Here is a 13,140-nt window from a genome sequence, read left to right as displayed (position 1 = left end):
CCAAGACAGAAGTGTAAAAAGACCGTTTTTCAGATGGTTCGGGTGGGAAAACAAAAAAACGGTGCGGTTAGGCTGAATTCGGCTCCTGTCCGTATTTGGCTCCTTTGCCCGCGAATAATCGGTTCGATCCCAAGCAAAATGGTACAATGCAAATACGATTTAAGAACTGGTTATAAAGTTGGATCAAATTCAAATCAATTTGATTCTGATTCAGTTCTATCCTGACAACATTTTCGCCGAAAACGACCCGTTGAGTTGACCAGAGTAGAACGTGATTTCGTTTTTTTTGGGTATATTTTACGCTCACAGTTTCACCATTGCTGTTTGTTCATCAAGAAATCTGGAATCTGAACTGTATCGATATTATTGAGCTTGCTTGATGGCATCCAGAGATGGTGAAACCACTGAGAAGCTCAAAAACGTTGCAACTGCTCCAGTCTTCATCGATAATGATTCCTTACGTTCTTCTCTTTCCTACCCATCTCTCCTCAAACATCTACAATCATCTCTACCTTCTGCAAACTCGATTCAATCCCCAATTCGCCAAAACTACTCCGTTGATTCGTCATCATCTCTGCTACTAATGCCATCTTGGTCTTTATCTTCCTCTCTTCCGTACATCGGCGTCAAGCTTGTAACCTCTTTTCCTCAAAATTCCGCTCGAAACTTACCCGGAATTCATGCAAGTTATGTCCTCTTCAATTCTGTTACAGGCCAGACGTTAGCTTTCATGGATGGAACCGAATTGACTCTATGGAGAACTTCATGCGTATCTGCTCTAGCTTCCAAATTCTTATCGAGAGAAGATGCCGAGGTGCTTGTGATGATCGGAGCAGGTTCTTTAGCTCCGCACCTCATCAAAGCTCACCTTGCCGTTAGACCCAGTTTGAAGAAAGTGATAATTTGGAATCGAAGGGCAGAGAAAGCTAGAGATTTGGCTATCAAGTTGCGAGAAGAGGAAGAATTGAAGGGTGTTTCTTTTGAGAACGACGAGTGTTTAGATGAGATTATTGGGTTGGGTGATATTGTGAGTTGTGCTACGAGCTCTGAGATTCCGATTGTGAAGGGTGAGGCACTGAAGGCAGGAGCCCATTTGGATTTGGTTGGTTCTTTTACGCCTTCAATGAGGGAATGTGACGATGAGGCTGTTAAGAAAGCAAAAGTTTTTGTTGATTGTGAAGCAGCCTTGTTGGAAGCTGGGGAATTGGTAGGTGCTTTTGAAAAAGGATTGCTTTCTCCGGCAGAGATTGGAGGAAAATTGGTTGATTTGATCGATGGAAGTAAGGTTGGAAGGGCTACCTCTGATGAGATAACTCTGTTCAAATCTGTGGGTTCAGCTGTTGTCGATATCTTGGGCGCCCAACTGGTGTATGAGTCATTCATGGATGTTAAACTTAAAGGCTAGGGTTTGATTCCTGTTCATTTCCTTTCATTGCATCCATGTCTGAGTCTGGTTTTTAAAGCCTAATACTTATTCTAATTCTTCTATGTTTAGGAAATTTCCTTCTGCTTGAGCCTTTAACTGCTTCGATTTGGCTCTATCTTTTCCTTGTATGTGTTTGTTTCCTTTGTTCTAGGGTTGAAGATACTCCTCTACCCTGGCATTCCTATTGTCGATTATAACCCTCTTTGGTTTCTTTAACAAATTTATCCATGACTGAGTATTTATCAGTTTTAGTACCAATGTTGACTTGCATTGCACTTCTAACACATAACAGAGAACAGGGTTACAATCCTAAGTTGCTTAACTGCAAATTCAGGGTTTTCTGATTGCAGTTTCTAGATCCTTTGAACTGTCCAATTGGCTTAAGTATAGTATCAGGGCCTCTACTGTCAAAATTAAAAGTGCAACTTCAAGTTGAACACCTTCTGCAGGACTACTTGAACATCTAATTTTGTCAGGTGCTTTTGGAAAAGGAATGCTCACCATCTGTAACTTAGATAAGCAGATTGTCATACCTTCCAGGATTTCATGGATTTTCCTTCTTTGTAGAAATCTTTAGAAGAGTCCCACTTATTGTTCTTAGGTTAATTAACCTTTGAGAGATGCAGTTGCAAAACCATTAAGACAGAACAGGGGTCAACTGGTTTTCTCCAGTCCACAACTAGCACATAGCCAAGTGGAACCATATCAGGTGGACCTTACCTGTCATACCACAGAGCATTCTAGGACTGAATAGGGGTTAAAAATCCAAACCCCCCCCCCCTTCTCCATACTCTCATTTATGCCTGCTTCACTTAGAAAAGAAAGGGGTTGACTTAAACGGGTGGTAAGGCCTCCTCCTCTGCTGTTATTCTCATTCACTGGTTTGATCACCAAGGGACTTTAAGTACTGCATTTCCACCAGATTCTTGTGTCTCTGGCATTTTTGGCTTAGCTTATGTGCCACATTTTTGGCAGTTTTGTGAAAGAATCTATATTTTGGTTTCTTACCTCATCTATATTCTGGTAAAGTGGCAAGCATGCTGTCCTCAAGGTACCATCCAAAGCTTCATTGATCTCATTTTCCCACGAAAACTTGAAAGACAGTACTATAAGAGTATCCCTGAGCTTGAAAGGGGTTACTGATCCCTTTGATTTATAGGGTCTTCTATTCTTTATTTGATTTCAAACCCATTTCCTGATTGCAGCTTTGGAGCTTTAGACTTAGAAACTTGTTAGATAATGTTGTTGGTGTAGGCCTAGTCGGTGCTTAAAACATATGTTGTTGGTATTCAAACCTTCAAGTCTGCCTCCTCTCCTAAGAAGTCTCTGGCCAAGATTGGACACGATGAAGTGTTAGGATCACATCTTCTCCTATAAACATGATGGACCTGTCATGCTATGTAATAGTTACTGTGGAAATAATTTTGTAAGAAGTAAATGTGTTATGACCTATATCCTCAATAACGATGAATTTTAGAAGGATGGAGGAACCAGAGACAAAAATATAGTGCCCAGTTGCCTGGTAGAAGATGAGAAAGTACATTTAAGTTTTGATATCTGAGTAGCAGTCTTATAGTTCCAAATGAAAGATGTTTCCCAGGCAGAAAAGTTCCTTGATTTGTCATGAATATGCTCTGAATCTGAAACTGAATGCAAAGCAAGCTCCCTATGCAGTAAGTTTCTCTGATTCTAGGTTGAATTTTTCCAAGTTTCCGAAACCGACTGCAAGGCAAGATGCATATGGTGTAGCTTGTACCTCTGTTTAGCTTATTTTCTTTCATTGGGACCAGTAGTTCCACTGAGGAAAATGAATGTTATTTGTTCACACCCACAAAGAGGTAATTCATGTTGGATATTCCCAGCTGGAAGGAATACATGCCTGCTCCCTCTCACCCAGCACATTTTCTTTACGGCTCTTCATCTTCACCATTTCTCATGCTTGTGAATTCCAATAGTTCCTCTTGACTTCCCACTTCCTAGTTTCATTGGGGTCTAGAAGTTGAAAGCTGGATCTTCTGTAGATTTTCCTTCCCGTGACAACCTCTTTCCTGTATGTAGCCATCAATCCTGATATGCAGTTCCCATTAATTGATCACCACAGTACTCTTTGGTTACCAACTAAAGATAACCCAGTTTTTCTTTGCTTAAGCAGCAAACTTATAACTGTGCATGACTAATGAGACTAGGTGAAAGCTATACTTCATCCACTTTTTTCTTTTCATCCGGCGTTGAGTCCTGTGTACTCCCATCAACTGATGAAAATCTGAAATATGCTTTCCTTTTTTATTGCCCGAAAGAGAAACTGAAATACGCTTTCAAGAACTCAATTGAGAGAGAATTCTTCCACACTCAAATTCGTGAGTGGGAAATGTACATTTATATTATTTGAATTACAATCTGAATATTTGAATCTAAATTACAACTTGTTTACCATCAAACTCTACAACTCGTTGACACTCTTCTTGATTGGTTGGAGATAAAATCAATCGATGATAGAATTAGTTACGGTGGATTTGAATCTGAATTCAGAGGATTATCATTACACAAGTGTATAAGATATCCAATTTAAGCATTGGAATTCAGGAGTGAAGAAATTCTCTGTTAATCTTGGGTAACCAGAAACTCATGTATACATTAATTTCTCCCATTATGTTCTTTGATACTTTTTTTTGGGTCTCGCTAAAACAAATAACACTTTGACTTAAATTCAATCTTAACAGTGTATATATTTTACTTAAGGAATTATGGGTTTGTCAAAAGGAGTGTGGCCGAGGCAGGCAGATAGAGTGCCAATATAACATATTTACTTATTAATGAACTTTCCAATTTATCCACTTCAGATAACTTCTTCTTTATATTCTGCCATCACCTTCTAAGATGCCCATGACTTGATGTAATCCCTCACCTTAGCAACTTGATCTTAAACCACCGAGTAGAAATGTATTTATACGATCACACACATAAGGGGCAATGGTTCCCAGTATCTACTATTTGTATTTTACATAAAATTCATAATCTACAAGTGGGATTAAATGACTGCTGACTGACTGAATTCATCTTTAAAGCCTCAGCATTATACAACTTACAATAGAATAAATCAACTTAGAATTCTAAATATGTCAACACTCCTTCTGATGTGCTTCTTGACATTTCTGCGACTGTTGGATCCTTGGGGACAGTAGATCATGAAGTTGCCTCTCAGCACTATATTCTGAGGTGGCCTGTAAACACCCTCATCAGGAAAAAGGTCAGAATCAAGAACACCTTAACAAAGAAAAAAAAACACACAGAAAGGAGACTGTCTCTCAGTTGGTCAATTTTGGGGATGGACCATATTCATCTTCTAAAGTCTCCATGCTAAAGATCAGTAGCACATGAATCAAATCTTCTGACAAAAAACAAACAAATGATTGAAGCTTGAAATAATATAGATGAGTCTTACAGCTAATCAGGTTGGTCACGGTGTTCCTATAACAAGGTCAAAAACTTAAATTTAAGGAGCATACAACTCTCTTCCTTCCCCATGGTGATAGACATAATCAATTGTAAACACCTCAATCACTAAGATAACAATTGCTACTTACCCGTGTATTGAATGCAAACCGCAGGTTCTGGACTTGTGCTCCAGAGCAAACCCTCAAATCAAAACCAAGACTATCTACACCAACAACAGTTACCTCCTGTAATTTTTGAAGTTTTAATTAAGAATCTGAGATACCCAATTGACAACAATTGACAATAATGTGAGATCTTTGATTCCATTAGTGAACTTTTCTATGAAGTCACCTTTCCTCAACATACATGTCTACACATGTACTGATGCACTAATGAACAAAAGTCACAAATAAATTTCCAGCAGATTTCATGAACATAAATAGGATAATAGTGTTAAATATGCCTAGTTCCACATGGCCAAAAATTTGAGAGCTCATTTCATACTTCATGCACTTTTAACATGTCCATTCTGCTTTATATTTATAGATAGGAACTATGGTCATAATGCTAATATTGTTCATAAGGTGCATGAAATCAAGCATAAACACATAGAAAAAGAATTATACCATAATAAAGCACCATCTGCTGCCAAATTCTACAAAGATGAAGGTATGACTGACATGTCAGCCAACGATACTTCGTGCATGGCATAAGCTAGAACATGCACACCAAACATCACATGTCCATTGAAAATTCTTATGACATTGAAGGAAAGATAAAGAAATTTTAAGTAGTTTCACAAGGAAGCAGCAAAATTGCATACTTCAACTTGAATACAGTGAAGCAATGCTTTTCCTTCTGCTTTCATTAACAAACTTTTGGAGACAAGAATCAGTCACTTAGTTCAGCTCCCCAAGAAAATACTAGGTGGAACGAGCTTTAATAGATATCGGACACAATATAAGGGCATACCCAGTGCATGAGACTTCCTCCACTACAGGATCTGGGGAAGGTCATAAATTATGCAGCTTTAACCATATGACAAGAACTCACTGAGATCTTGCTTCTTGAGGTTCTCAGGTGAGATGTCCTGTGCATTGATATCTTAATAATATCTCAGTGAGATCTCAGAGAGATAATGATATAGCTTGGAATGTTACTTTTATTATCTCTTGGAATGTTACTAATGTTATAAATCTGGCTTTGATCCCTCTCCCACCCCCCCCCCAAAAAAAAAAAAAAAAGAGCACCGACTGAGACAATATCTCAGTCCAACTTGGTTTTGGCCTCCAAAAAAGGAGTCAAACCATCATCTTAACGGCTCAAAACCCATAACCACAGGATTACATGGAGTAAACTCACTGTCACATCGACATTGAGCAGAGTATACAACAACAACAACAATAAGCCTTTTCCCAACTAAATGGGGTCGGCTACATGGATACTTGCCCTCCAATTAGTTTTGTTTGAGGCCATGCTTGCATATCCTAAAATAGAGTAGAGGGCCTTATCTACAGGAGACTACTAAAAGTGCCTCTCTTGCTTAGAATTTAAACTCTCCTAGCACCAAGACTTTAGGATATAATTGAGCAAATTTAATTTTGTGAGTGATTAAATATTACGCTATATTTGGTCCCAAAAAAATATTACACTATAAGTGAATATAAATAAATCAAATAGGGGTAAATGATGACTGTAATAGCATTTAAAAAAGTGCACACATTCAAACGTTTATCAATATAAATAATCATTTCGGGATCCCATCAACCAATGCATCTTCTCTTGCTTTGAAAGTAAACAATCCAAGGCTTCCTCAGTGCCATATCAAATAACTATTAACAATTAGTAGATATTTTACATAATTAAATGCTTCCCTGTAGCCCTTATCAATGAAACAACAACATCGATCATTGCCTTCCAATCAGCTCTATTTGAGATCATACTTGATAGTTGATACAAGGCCTAAACTGTGCATGTGTTACCTCAGCACTTATTATATTCATCTTAGGTCTCCTTTTAGATATTTTACTGCCTCAATCTTGATATAGCATGACTTTAGATGGAGCTCCAATTTCATATGGTTTTTCCAGCCTAGGTCTGGAGTTAACTAAATCCATTGAACCACCCTATCTTGCTCAGGTTCTTGCCTAACTGCTGTATACCTGGGGAAGTTAATCGCCATCAAGATATCTGATTTTAAGGGAGATTATTTTTCAGATCAGTCAAAGATATGTTGATTTGTAGGAAAGATAACAGATCCCAGCAAGAGGAAGTACCTTCAGTTACTGTTTATGCTACAGTAATTTGGATAGTGATTATACAAGATCATCAAAGGATAATAGAATATTCTGGCTCATTTCGTACCAGAGAAGCTCATGTATGAAAAAGGATTAATTTTACTTCCTCATCTAGCTACTCCAAGGTGGGGAGTAGGCCCTGGGGGGGAAGTTATAGACACCTTTCCTTACTTTGTATCTGGTGTACTTCACTAAAGTAGAACACCATGATGCTGTTCTGCAAGAGAGATTTAGTAAATATTTAGGAAGTTTATTTTATTGGGAAAGTATTATGTAACCTTTTATTTTAAGGTAGTTATTAGACACAGAAAGTTACAAGTTTAGTTAATTGAAGTTTTAGTAAGTAGAAGTATATATCTTTTGAGTTATATAATATAAGTGTAACTAAACGGGTGAAATAAATTGAGTTGAAGTTTGAGTTGAATAGCTTGAGTGTGCGTGTCCCCTCCCCCCCCCCCTTCTTTTTTTCCTCTCTTTTTCCTTGTCCTCTTGTTGTATGATTTCTTTCCTCTTCCCCTGCAAATTCTTATTTCTTCCAACCTTCCCCATCTTCCTACCTGATACCCATTAAATCTGAATCAAACACTCTCCATACTAGAGCATCCAAAGGCCTCCTTTGGACACAGGCATGCATCTTCAAACAACTCCAATAAATTGCTTATTACTTTATCCATTCTAGTTTTGTCACACAACCATCTTAACATCCTCATCTCCACTGCACCAAGATTTTCTACATGATGCTTCTTAGCCAACATTCTGCACCATGCATTCTAACTGTTCATATGCACCGTTATAACAACTTCGTGGACATTAAAAAAAGTTCATCAGCAGAGTTTAAGAAAGTAACTATGGGCTGCAAGATGAATGTACCATCCAATTTGCAGGCTTCCATCAGTACTAGTGACATCCACTTGGATGTTTGCAGATAATCATTAAACTTCCAACAAAAGATTCAGAATTTAATTTACAGTGCAATACCTCTACTTTAATACCCTTGCATCTCCAGCAGAGAGACTTCAGGGCTTGTGTGATCTTTTCTCCACCAGCTTTCAAGCGAGAAATAATTTTAGCTGCTGAATGCGCAATGACATCAGGCTTGGCATTCTTGAAATCATTAACTTCAACTGCAGTCTGTGGAAAAATTAACATAAAGGAGAACATGATTTAGGCATGGAAGTGTAGAAACATAAAGCATCAGACTATTTCTCTACCACGGCAGACTGGTACATGTGAATGTGATAATATCAAAAGGATGAAGGCAAAGAAAGTAAATTAAGGCCCAAAGAGTACAAATAGTAGCATTGGAGAAAAATAAACTTATCCGGGCAACAAAAATGCACAAGAAAAAACACAAACATAGATCATACAGTAACAGTTGAGCTGAGGCTGGATCATTTATAGTAGACCCAAAGTTCAATGATCAGCTCATGACACGGGAAAACTTTTTGGTTGAAGACCATAACCCAGCGCAAGTCCTGCTTTTGCAACAGCATGGGAGGGGTGGATTGGGTTGGTCCTAACCAGAGGGAATTCCAACTCCCATCCCCCACCCCCACCCGCCAAAGGAAAAGAAAAACTGCCCTCAGACTCGAACTCAACCTCCACCCTCTCAGTCTTGATAGTGGCAACCCAAGTCCTGGGACTCAACTCAAATGGCAGCAGATATACCTTCAGCCTTCGACAAAGGCAATCTGCAGAGGAATTTCCTTATACAGATGGCCACATTGTCTGACATCTAAATGCTTAAACCCACTTCATCCTAAAGATATCACACACCCCCGGGGGGAGGGGGGGGAAGGGGTGGTTTCCTCCATTGCAAATAATAGATGTATAACCATGCTTGTATCACTGGGTTTAGCATAAGACTGCAGGACCACCGATATAACTACTACCAAGCTCTCATAATATTTACATTTGGATTAAACCTGGAAGAAGAAAAAAATGCCCACAGGTACAGCATGAATATATGTTTCAACCAAACAGTAACCATGCATCCTCTAAAGATGATCCACCAAAGCTAGCTATAACGCATGCGACCGAACAATGGTCAGTCAAGCAACACAAGTAAGCTCACAACATGCCTGATGCCCATGTGATGAAATCAACTCTATCTTGATCATCTCTAGCTTGAAAAGTGAAGTCCCAGGTCTAATTCTTTCAAGTTTCTCCTGTCCATCAGCCTGACCTGAACCATCTTTAGAAGACACTGACTCATGGTGATGATTATTAACCATGCCATCACCATCCAGCTTGTCAATTTTCCCTATCTGATTGTGGTCATCCTTGTAGGACTTACTGCCTGATATATGCTTTTCGATGAGAGGGTGCTCCTCAACAGAGGCAGGTCTAAGAAAGCCCTGGATTGCAAGACCAGCTGGGGGTTGATCAATCCAATCCACAGGGAGATCCATTGCAACCTGCAATGTAAAGACGAATTATAATCCTACAATGAAAACCTTTCTTAGTTTCCAAGTAAATTATTTTATACATTAAAAAGAGTGGGAAACATATGAGATCAGATTTAATACCATGTCTACGAAATATATTCTAATGCCCTATAAAAGAGAAAAAAGTGACCAGTTTGAAAAATTAGATGTAATCAAAAGAACCGATTACCTCAGCTAGCTGCTTAGCAAAATACATTGGATGTGAAGAACGCATTGTTTCCAATTTCGCCCAGTCACCAAGAGACTCGTCTGAGTCTGATTCATCTTCTTCATCCTCAAGAATCGCAACCCAATCCTGTCAATAAATAGCTAAGTAGAAGGACGAATGATTAATGAAAATAACATGTGAGAGGAATTTGCTGTAGTTTCCCAACATACATAAACACCCTTAAATAACCAGGCATAAAAATAAACCTTTTCATATTCATCTTCATCGTCTTCGTCATCATTGTCATCATCATCCTCATCATCATCTTCATCATCCTCATCAATATCATCACCATCTCCTGTGATTTCTTCAATACCAAAATTTGATGCTGCTAGATCCATCTCGCTAAGCATTTCTGCAGTATCCAAGCCTATTATCACTTGCTGCATTAAGAAGGGTTATCACTAAAACATCATAAATTCCACATTAGTAACAAGTCATGGAAAGGAAGGATGGAGAAGTCTATACCACAAAGTTATTCTCAGAAACTAACGTTTCCACAATGCCTTCATCATTGTTCACCCGGAAGTAGACATCTGATGATATGCAACAGAGTTTTAATGCCTCAACAGAAAATTGAGATTACCAATCTTATATGTAGTATAAGCCTTTCATAAAATGCAAGCCTTCTAACTTACTTCCATGTTCATCAGTCATGTAAGGCAATTCAGGCAAAAAAACGTTTTCATGAACTTCATCATTGATCAATGCTGAAAACATAATTGTTGCTTCCTTGTTTACCTGTATAAGACATAACTTGTTAATAAGTTAATGTCACAAGGAATTGTTAACAAATTTCAACCCAAAGGATGTGTGTAGTACTTCAATTAAGGTTCTGGTAATTTCGGCGGCTGTGAGTCTTGCGTCTCCACCATCCTGTGACGTGGAATCGGATATCTCTTCGTAGGGGTGGTAATTCTGCCTCACATTACTCTCTAAGGGATCTGAAGCCGCGCTTGAGTATCCTCCAGTTGCCCTAACTCTAATCCGGGGATGAAGAGAGTTCATCATTGCGAAAGAACAAGTATCTGTAAGCTTCCGAGCTCTGTTCCTGAGGATGAGTTTCAACACGAAGTAAATACTGAAATCTCAACTCCCATTTAACAATGGACTTGAAACAGAGAATCAAAGAAGTTCGAAAAGATTAATAAAGCAAAAGAAGAACCATGATACGTCAAGGCAGCTGACGCGGGATAGACGATGGAAGGCACTGTAGACTCCGGCAGAGTCGTCGGAGCTTGAAAAGGGGCGATAGTCTGCATTAGACAAGTAACGAGACTGAAAAAATGTAGGTGAAAGCGAATTAAATCAGAAGAGATGATTTTGATGAACAACAGAAAAAATTACTTAAGAAAGAGTGAAGAAGATGACTTTGCACGCACTTGCTATAGTGATGGAGGAACAACAGCCGCCGCTGCTAACTCCGGCGTAAAATCCGACAGCCGAAGCTGAATCCATCACCGTCATCATCTCTCTGTAAATATCACAATTTGAGATGTGCGAGCTTCTCTCTCGCGCATCAGGAATCAATCAATTTACGATTTGAAGAAATGCGTTTATCCACTCTAAGGTCACAAGGCCAGCAACCAATCCAACTTGGGTGGATCCTTTCCGGTTTTGGACCAACCGGTCCAATTCCAAAATACCCGACACAAACGTCTAATTTTGAACAAATTAAGGGAAAATTTTCAGCGGCATCCCTACTTTCTCCCTAAAATTAATGCCACTCCTTGAGTTATTAATTTATCTATTAAATCCCTTATAAAAAAAAATACATATCATTAACACTCCTTGTTATTAAATATCAAAATTAAGTGATGGTGTATCGTGTATGCAAATTAAACTTTTAGAAGAAAAAAAATAGAATAACCTATAACGAAAAATCCTAGGTCCGACTCTTCTTCGTTTCCCTCCAACCACTCATCTTCTTCTATTCTTATTTTTTTTTTTTTTTTTTTGTAGACATCATTTCTTTCATCTTTCATCTTTCATCTTTCATCTTCAAGACTTTTATTTTCAGCAAATAACTTTTTTCGTCTTACACGCCTTTGCCATCTTCTTCCTTTAAGGATGTGGGGATAATATTAGAAATAGATAAATGGAAACTAACTAACTAGCTAAGGAGCGGTACTGAAATTTTTTCAATTTTTTGAACTCACGACCTCTCCATTGAGAGGTGTTTGTTTGACCAACCTTGTGATGATATTGCATACACATATTTGAACCATTTTTTTTTATTCATTCTTATTTATACATTTACAAAAATGTATAAAATGGAGACCATTTTTTTGTTAAAAACACAAATTATTTGATTATTTTCCTAGAAAGTTGAGTTCACCTTGCAAGCTGCTTCAAGAGAAGAGATTGTGTATCTGTTAAATATCCACTTGTTCCTTGCTAACCATATATTCCAACATATGAGAATTGGCATAATATCTCTCGGCTCTACTCCTTGGAGGTAAACTAGTGCCTATCTCAACCTTGAAGGATCTCCATTAGAGAGGGTTCATTTATGGTATTCACCAAAAACTCAAGTCTTGCTACACACCAAACTGCCCTAGAGGAATGATATTAAAATAGGACATCATTGTTAGATTCAATCCCAACTCCACACCATCTACATTCCCCATTGTTGGCACTTTTGATGCATAGATTCTATGTTGTGGCCAAACCTTCTACACAAGTCCTTCATAAAAAAATTCTACATCTTCGCAAAGTAATGCCTTTCCACGGTCATTTTTAGTCCCTACTTTTCATTTTCTCCCACTTATGTTGTCTAGAAGGGGAGGGAAGGAGAGTTTGTTTCCATTATAGTTGGTTTAAAAGCAAGTTATATGCAGATTTGACTGTAAAAACCCCGTTAGGTTCTGGTAATTCTGGCAACCTTGAGTCTTGCATCTCCACAATCCTATGATGTTGAATATCACTTTGTATGGGTGGTAATTTTGCTTCACATTACATGGCGTTTGAGTATTCTCTAGTTGCCCTAACTTTGCATCGAGGATGAAAATAATTTATCATTATGAAAGAAAATATTGTAAGCTTCCGAGTTATGTTCCTGAGAAAAAGTTTCATCGCAAAGAAAATATTGTCACCTCCAATTTAACAATGGACTTGGAATGGAGAATCAACCAAGTTCAAAAAGATTAATAAAGCAAAACAAGAACCATGATGCGTCAAGGTAGCTAACGTAGGATTTAGATAAGAATAAAGAGGTGAAATGTTTCGATGGAAAATACAGATCAAAATATATTAGATACTTGTCTCCCGAAAATTGCTTCAGTTCATCTTGAACAATGACCATTGGATCAAGATCTCGATCCGAGA

General features: G+C 38.2%; 2 protein-coding genes across 3 annotated transcripts; one reads left to right on the top strand and one right to left on the bottom strand.

The window, feature by feature from the left end:
• Positions 1-261: 261 nt before the first annotated feature.
• LOC149029871 (NAD(P)-binding Rossmann-fold superfamily protein) lies at positions 262-2,167 on the top strand. The gene has a single exon (XM_089142211.1). It carries the CDS (start codon positions 380-382, stop codon positions 1,403-1,405), a length of 1,026 nt encoding a protein of 341 aa, XP_088998337.1. The 5' UTR covers positions 262-379; the 3' UTR covers positions 1,406-2,167.
• Positions 2,168-3,908: 1,741 nt separating this feature from the next.
• LOC149029870 (uncharacterized protein At3g49140-like) lies at positions 3,909-11,347 on the bottom strand. Of its 2 annotated transcripts, none has more exons than XM_089142210.1 (11): positions 11,196-11,347; positions 10,979-11,069; positions 10,636-10,864; positions 10,452-10,554; positions 10,282-10,349; positions 10,020-10,196; positions 9,775-9,900; positions 9,240-9,575; positions 8,137-8,289; positions 5,011-5,106; positions 3,909-4,647 (listed from the first exon to the last, which is right to left on the bottom strand). In XM_089142210.1, the coding sequence occupies exons 1-11, from the start codon at positions 11,281-11,283 to the stop codon at positions 4,546-4,548; spliced, it is 1,569 nt and encodes a 522-aa protein (XP_088998336.1). In that variant the 5' UTR covers positions 11,284-11,347; the 3' UTR covers positions 3,909-4,545. The 2 variants fall into 2 exon arrangements, 1 of the variants encoding a protein (XP_088998336.1); XR_016171206.1 differs by having other exon boundaries at positions 4,557-4,647; positions 5,011-5,084.
• Positions 11,348-13,140: the final 1,793 nt, after the last annotated feature.

This window comes from Hakea prostrata, chromosome 1 (genome assembly GCF_041222555.1).
Source record: "Hakea prostrata isolate BN-2017 chromosome 1, UWA_Hpros_2, whole genome shotgun sequence".
NCBI classification, from domain to species: domain Eukaryota; kingdom Viridiplantae; phylum Streptophyta; class Magnoliopsida; order Proteales; family Proteaceae; genus Hakea; species Hakea prostrata.
The sequence above is the reverse complement of the archived record's forward strand: the minus strand, read 5'-3'. Positions and strand labels throughout refer to the sequence as shown.

Coding starts and splice junctions, on each gene's coding strand:
- LOC149029870 (XM_089142210.1), bottom strand. CDS start 11,283: ATGATGACGGTGATGGATTCAGCTTCGGCTGTCGGATTTTACGCCGGA. Junction 11,070..11,195: donor TTCCTCCATCACTATAGCAA/GTGCGTGCAAAG, acceptor TGTCTAATGCAG/ACTATCGCCCCTTTTCAAGC. Junction 8,290..9,239: donor TTTCATCACATGGGCATCAG/GCATGTTGTGAG, acceptor ATTTTTCCACAG/ACTGCAGTTGAAGTTAATGA.
- LOC149029871 (XM_089142211.1), top strand. CDS start 380: ATGGCATCCAGAGATGGTGAAACCACTGAGAAGCTCAAAAACGTTGCA.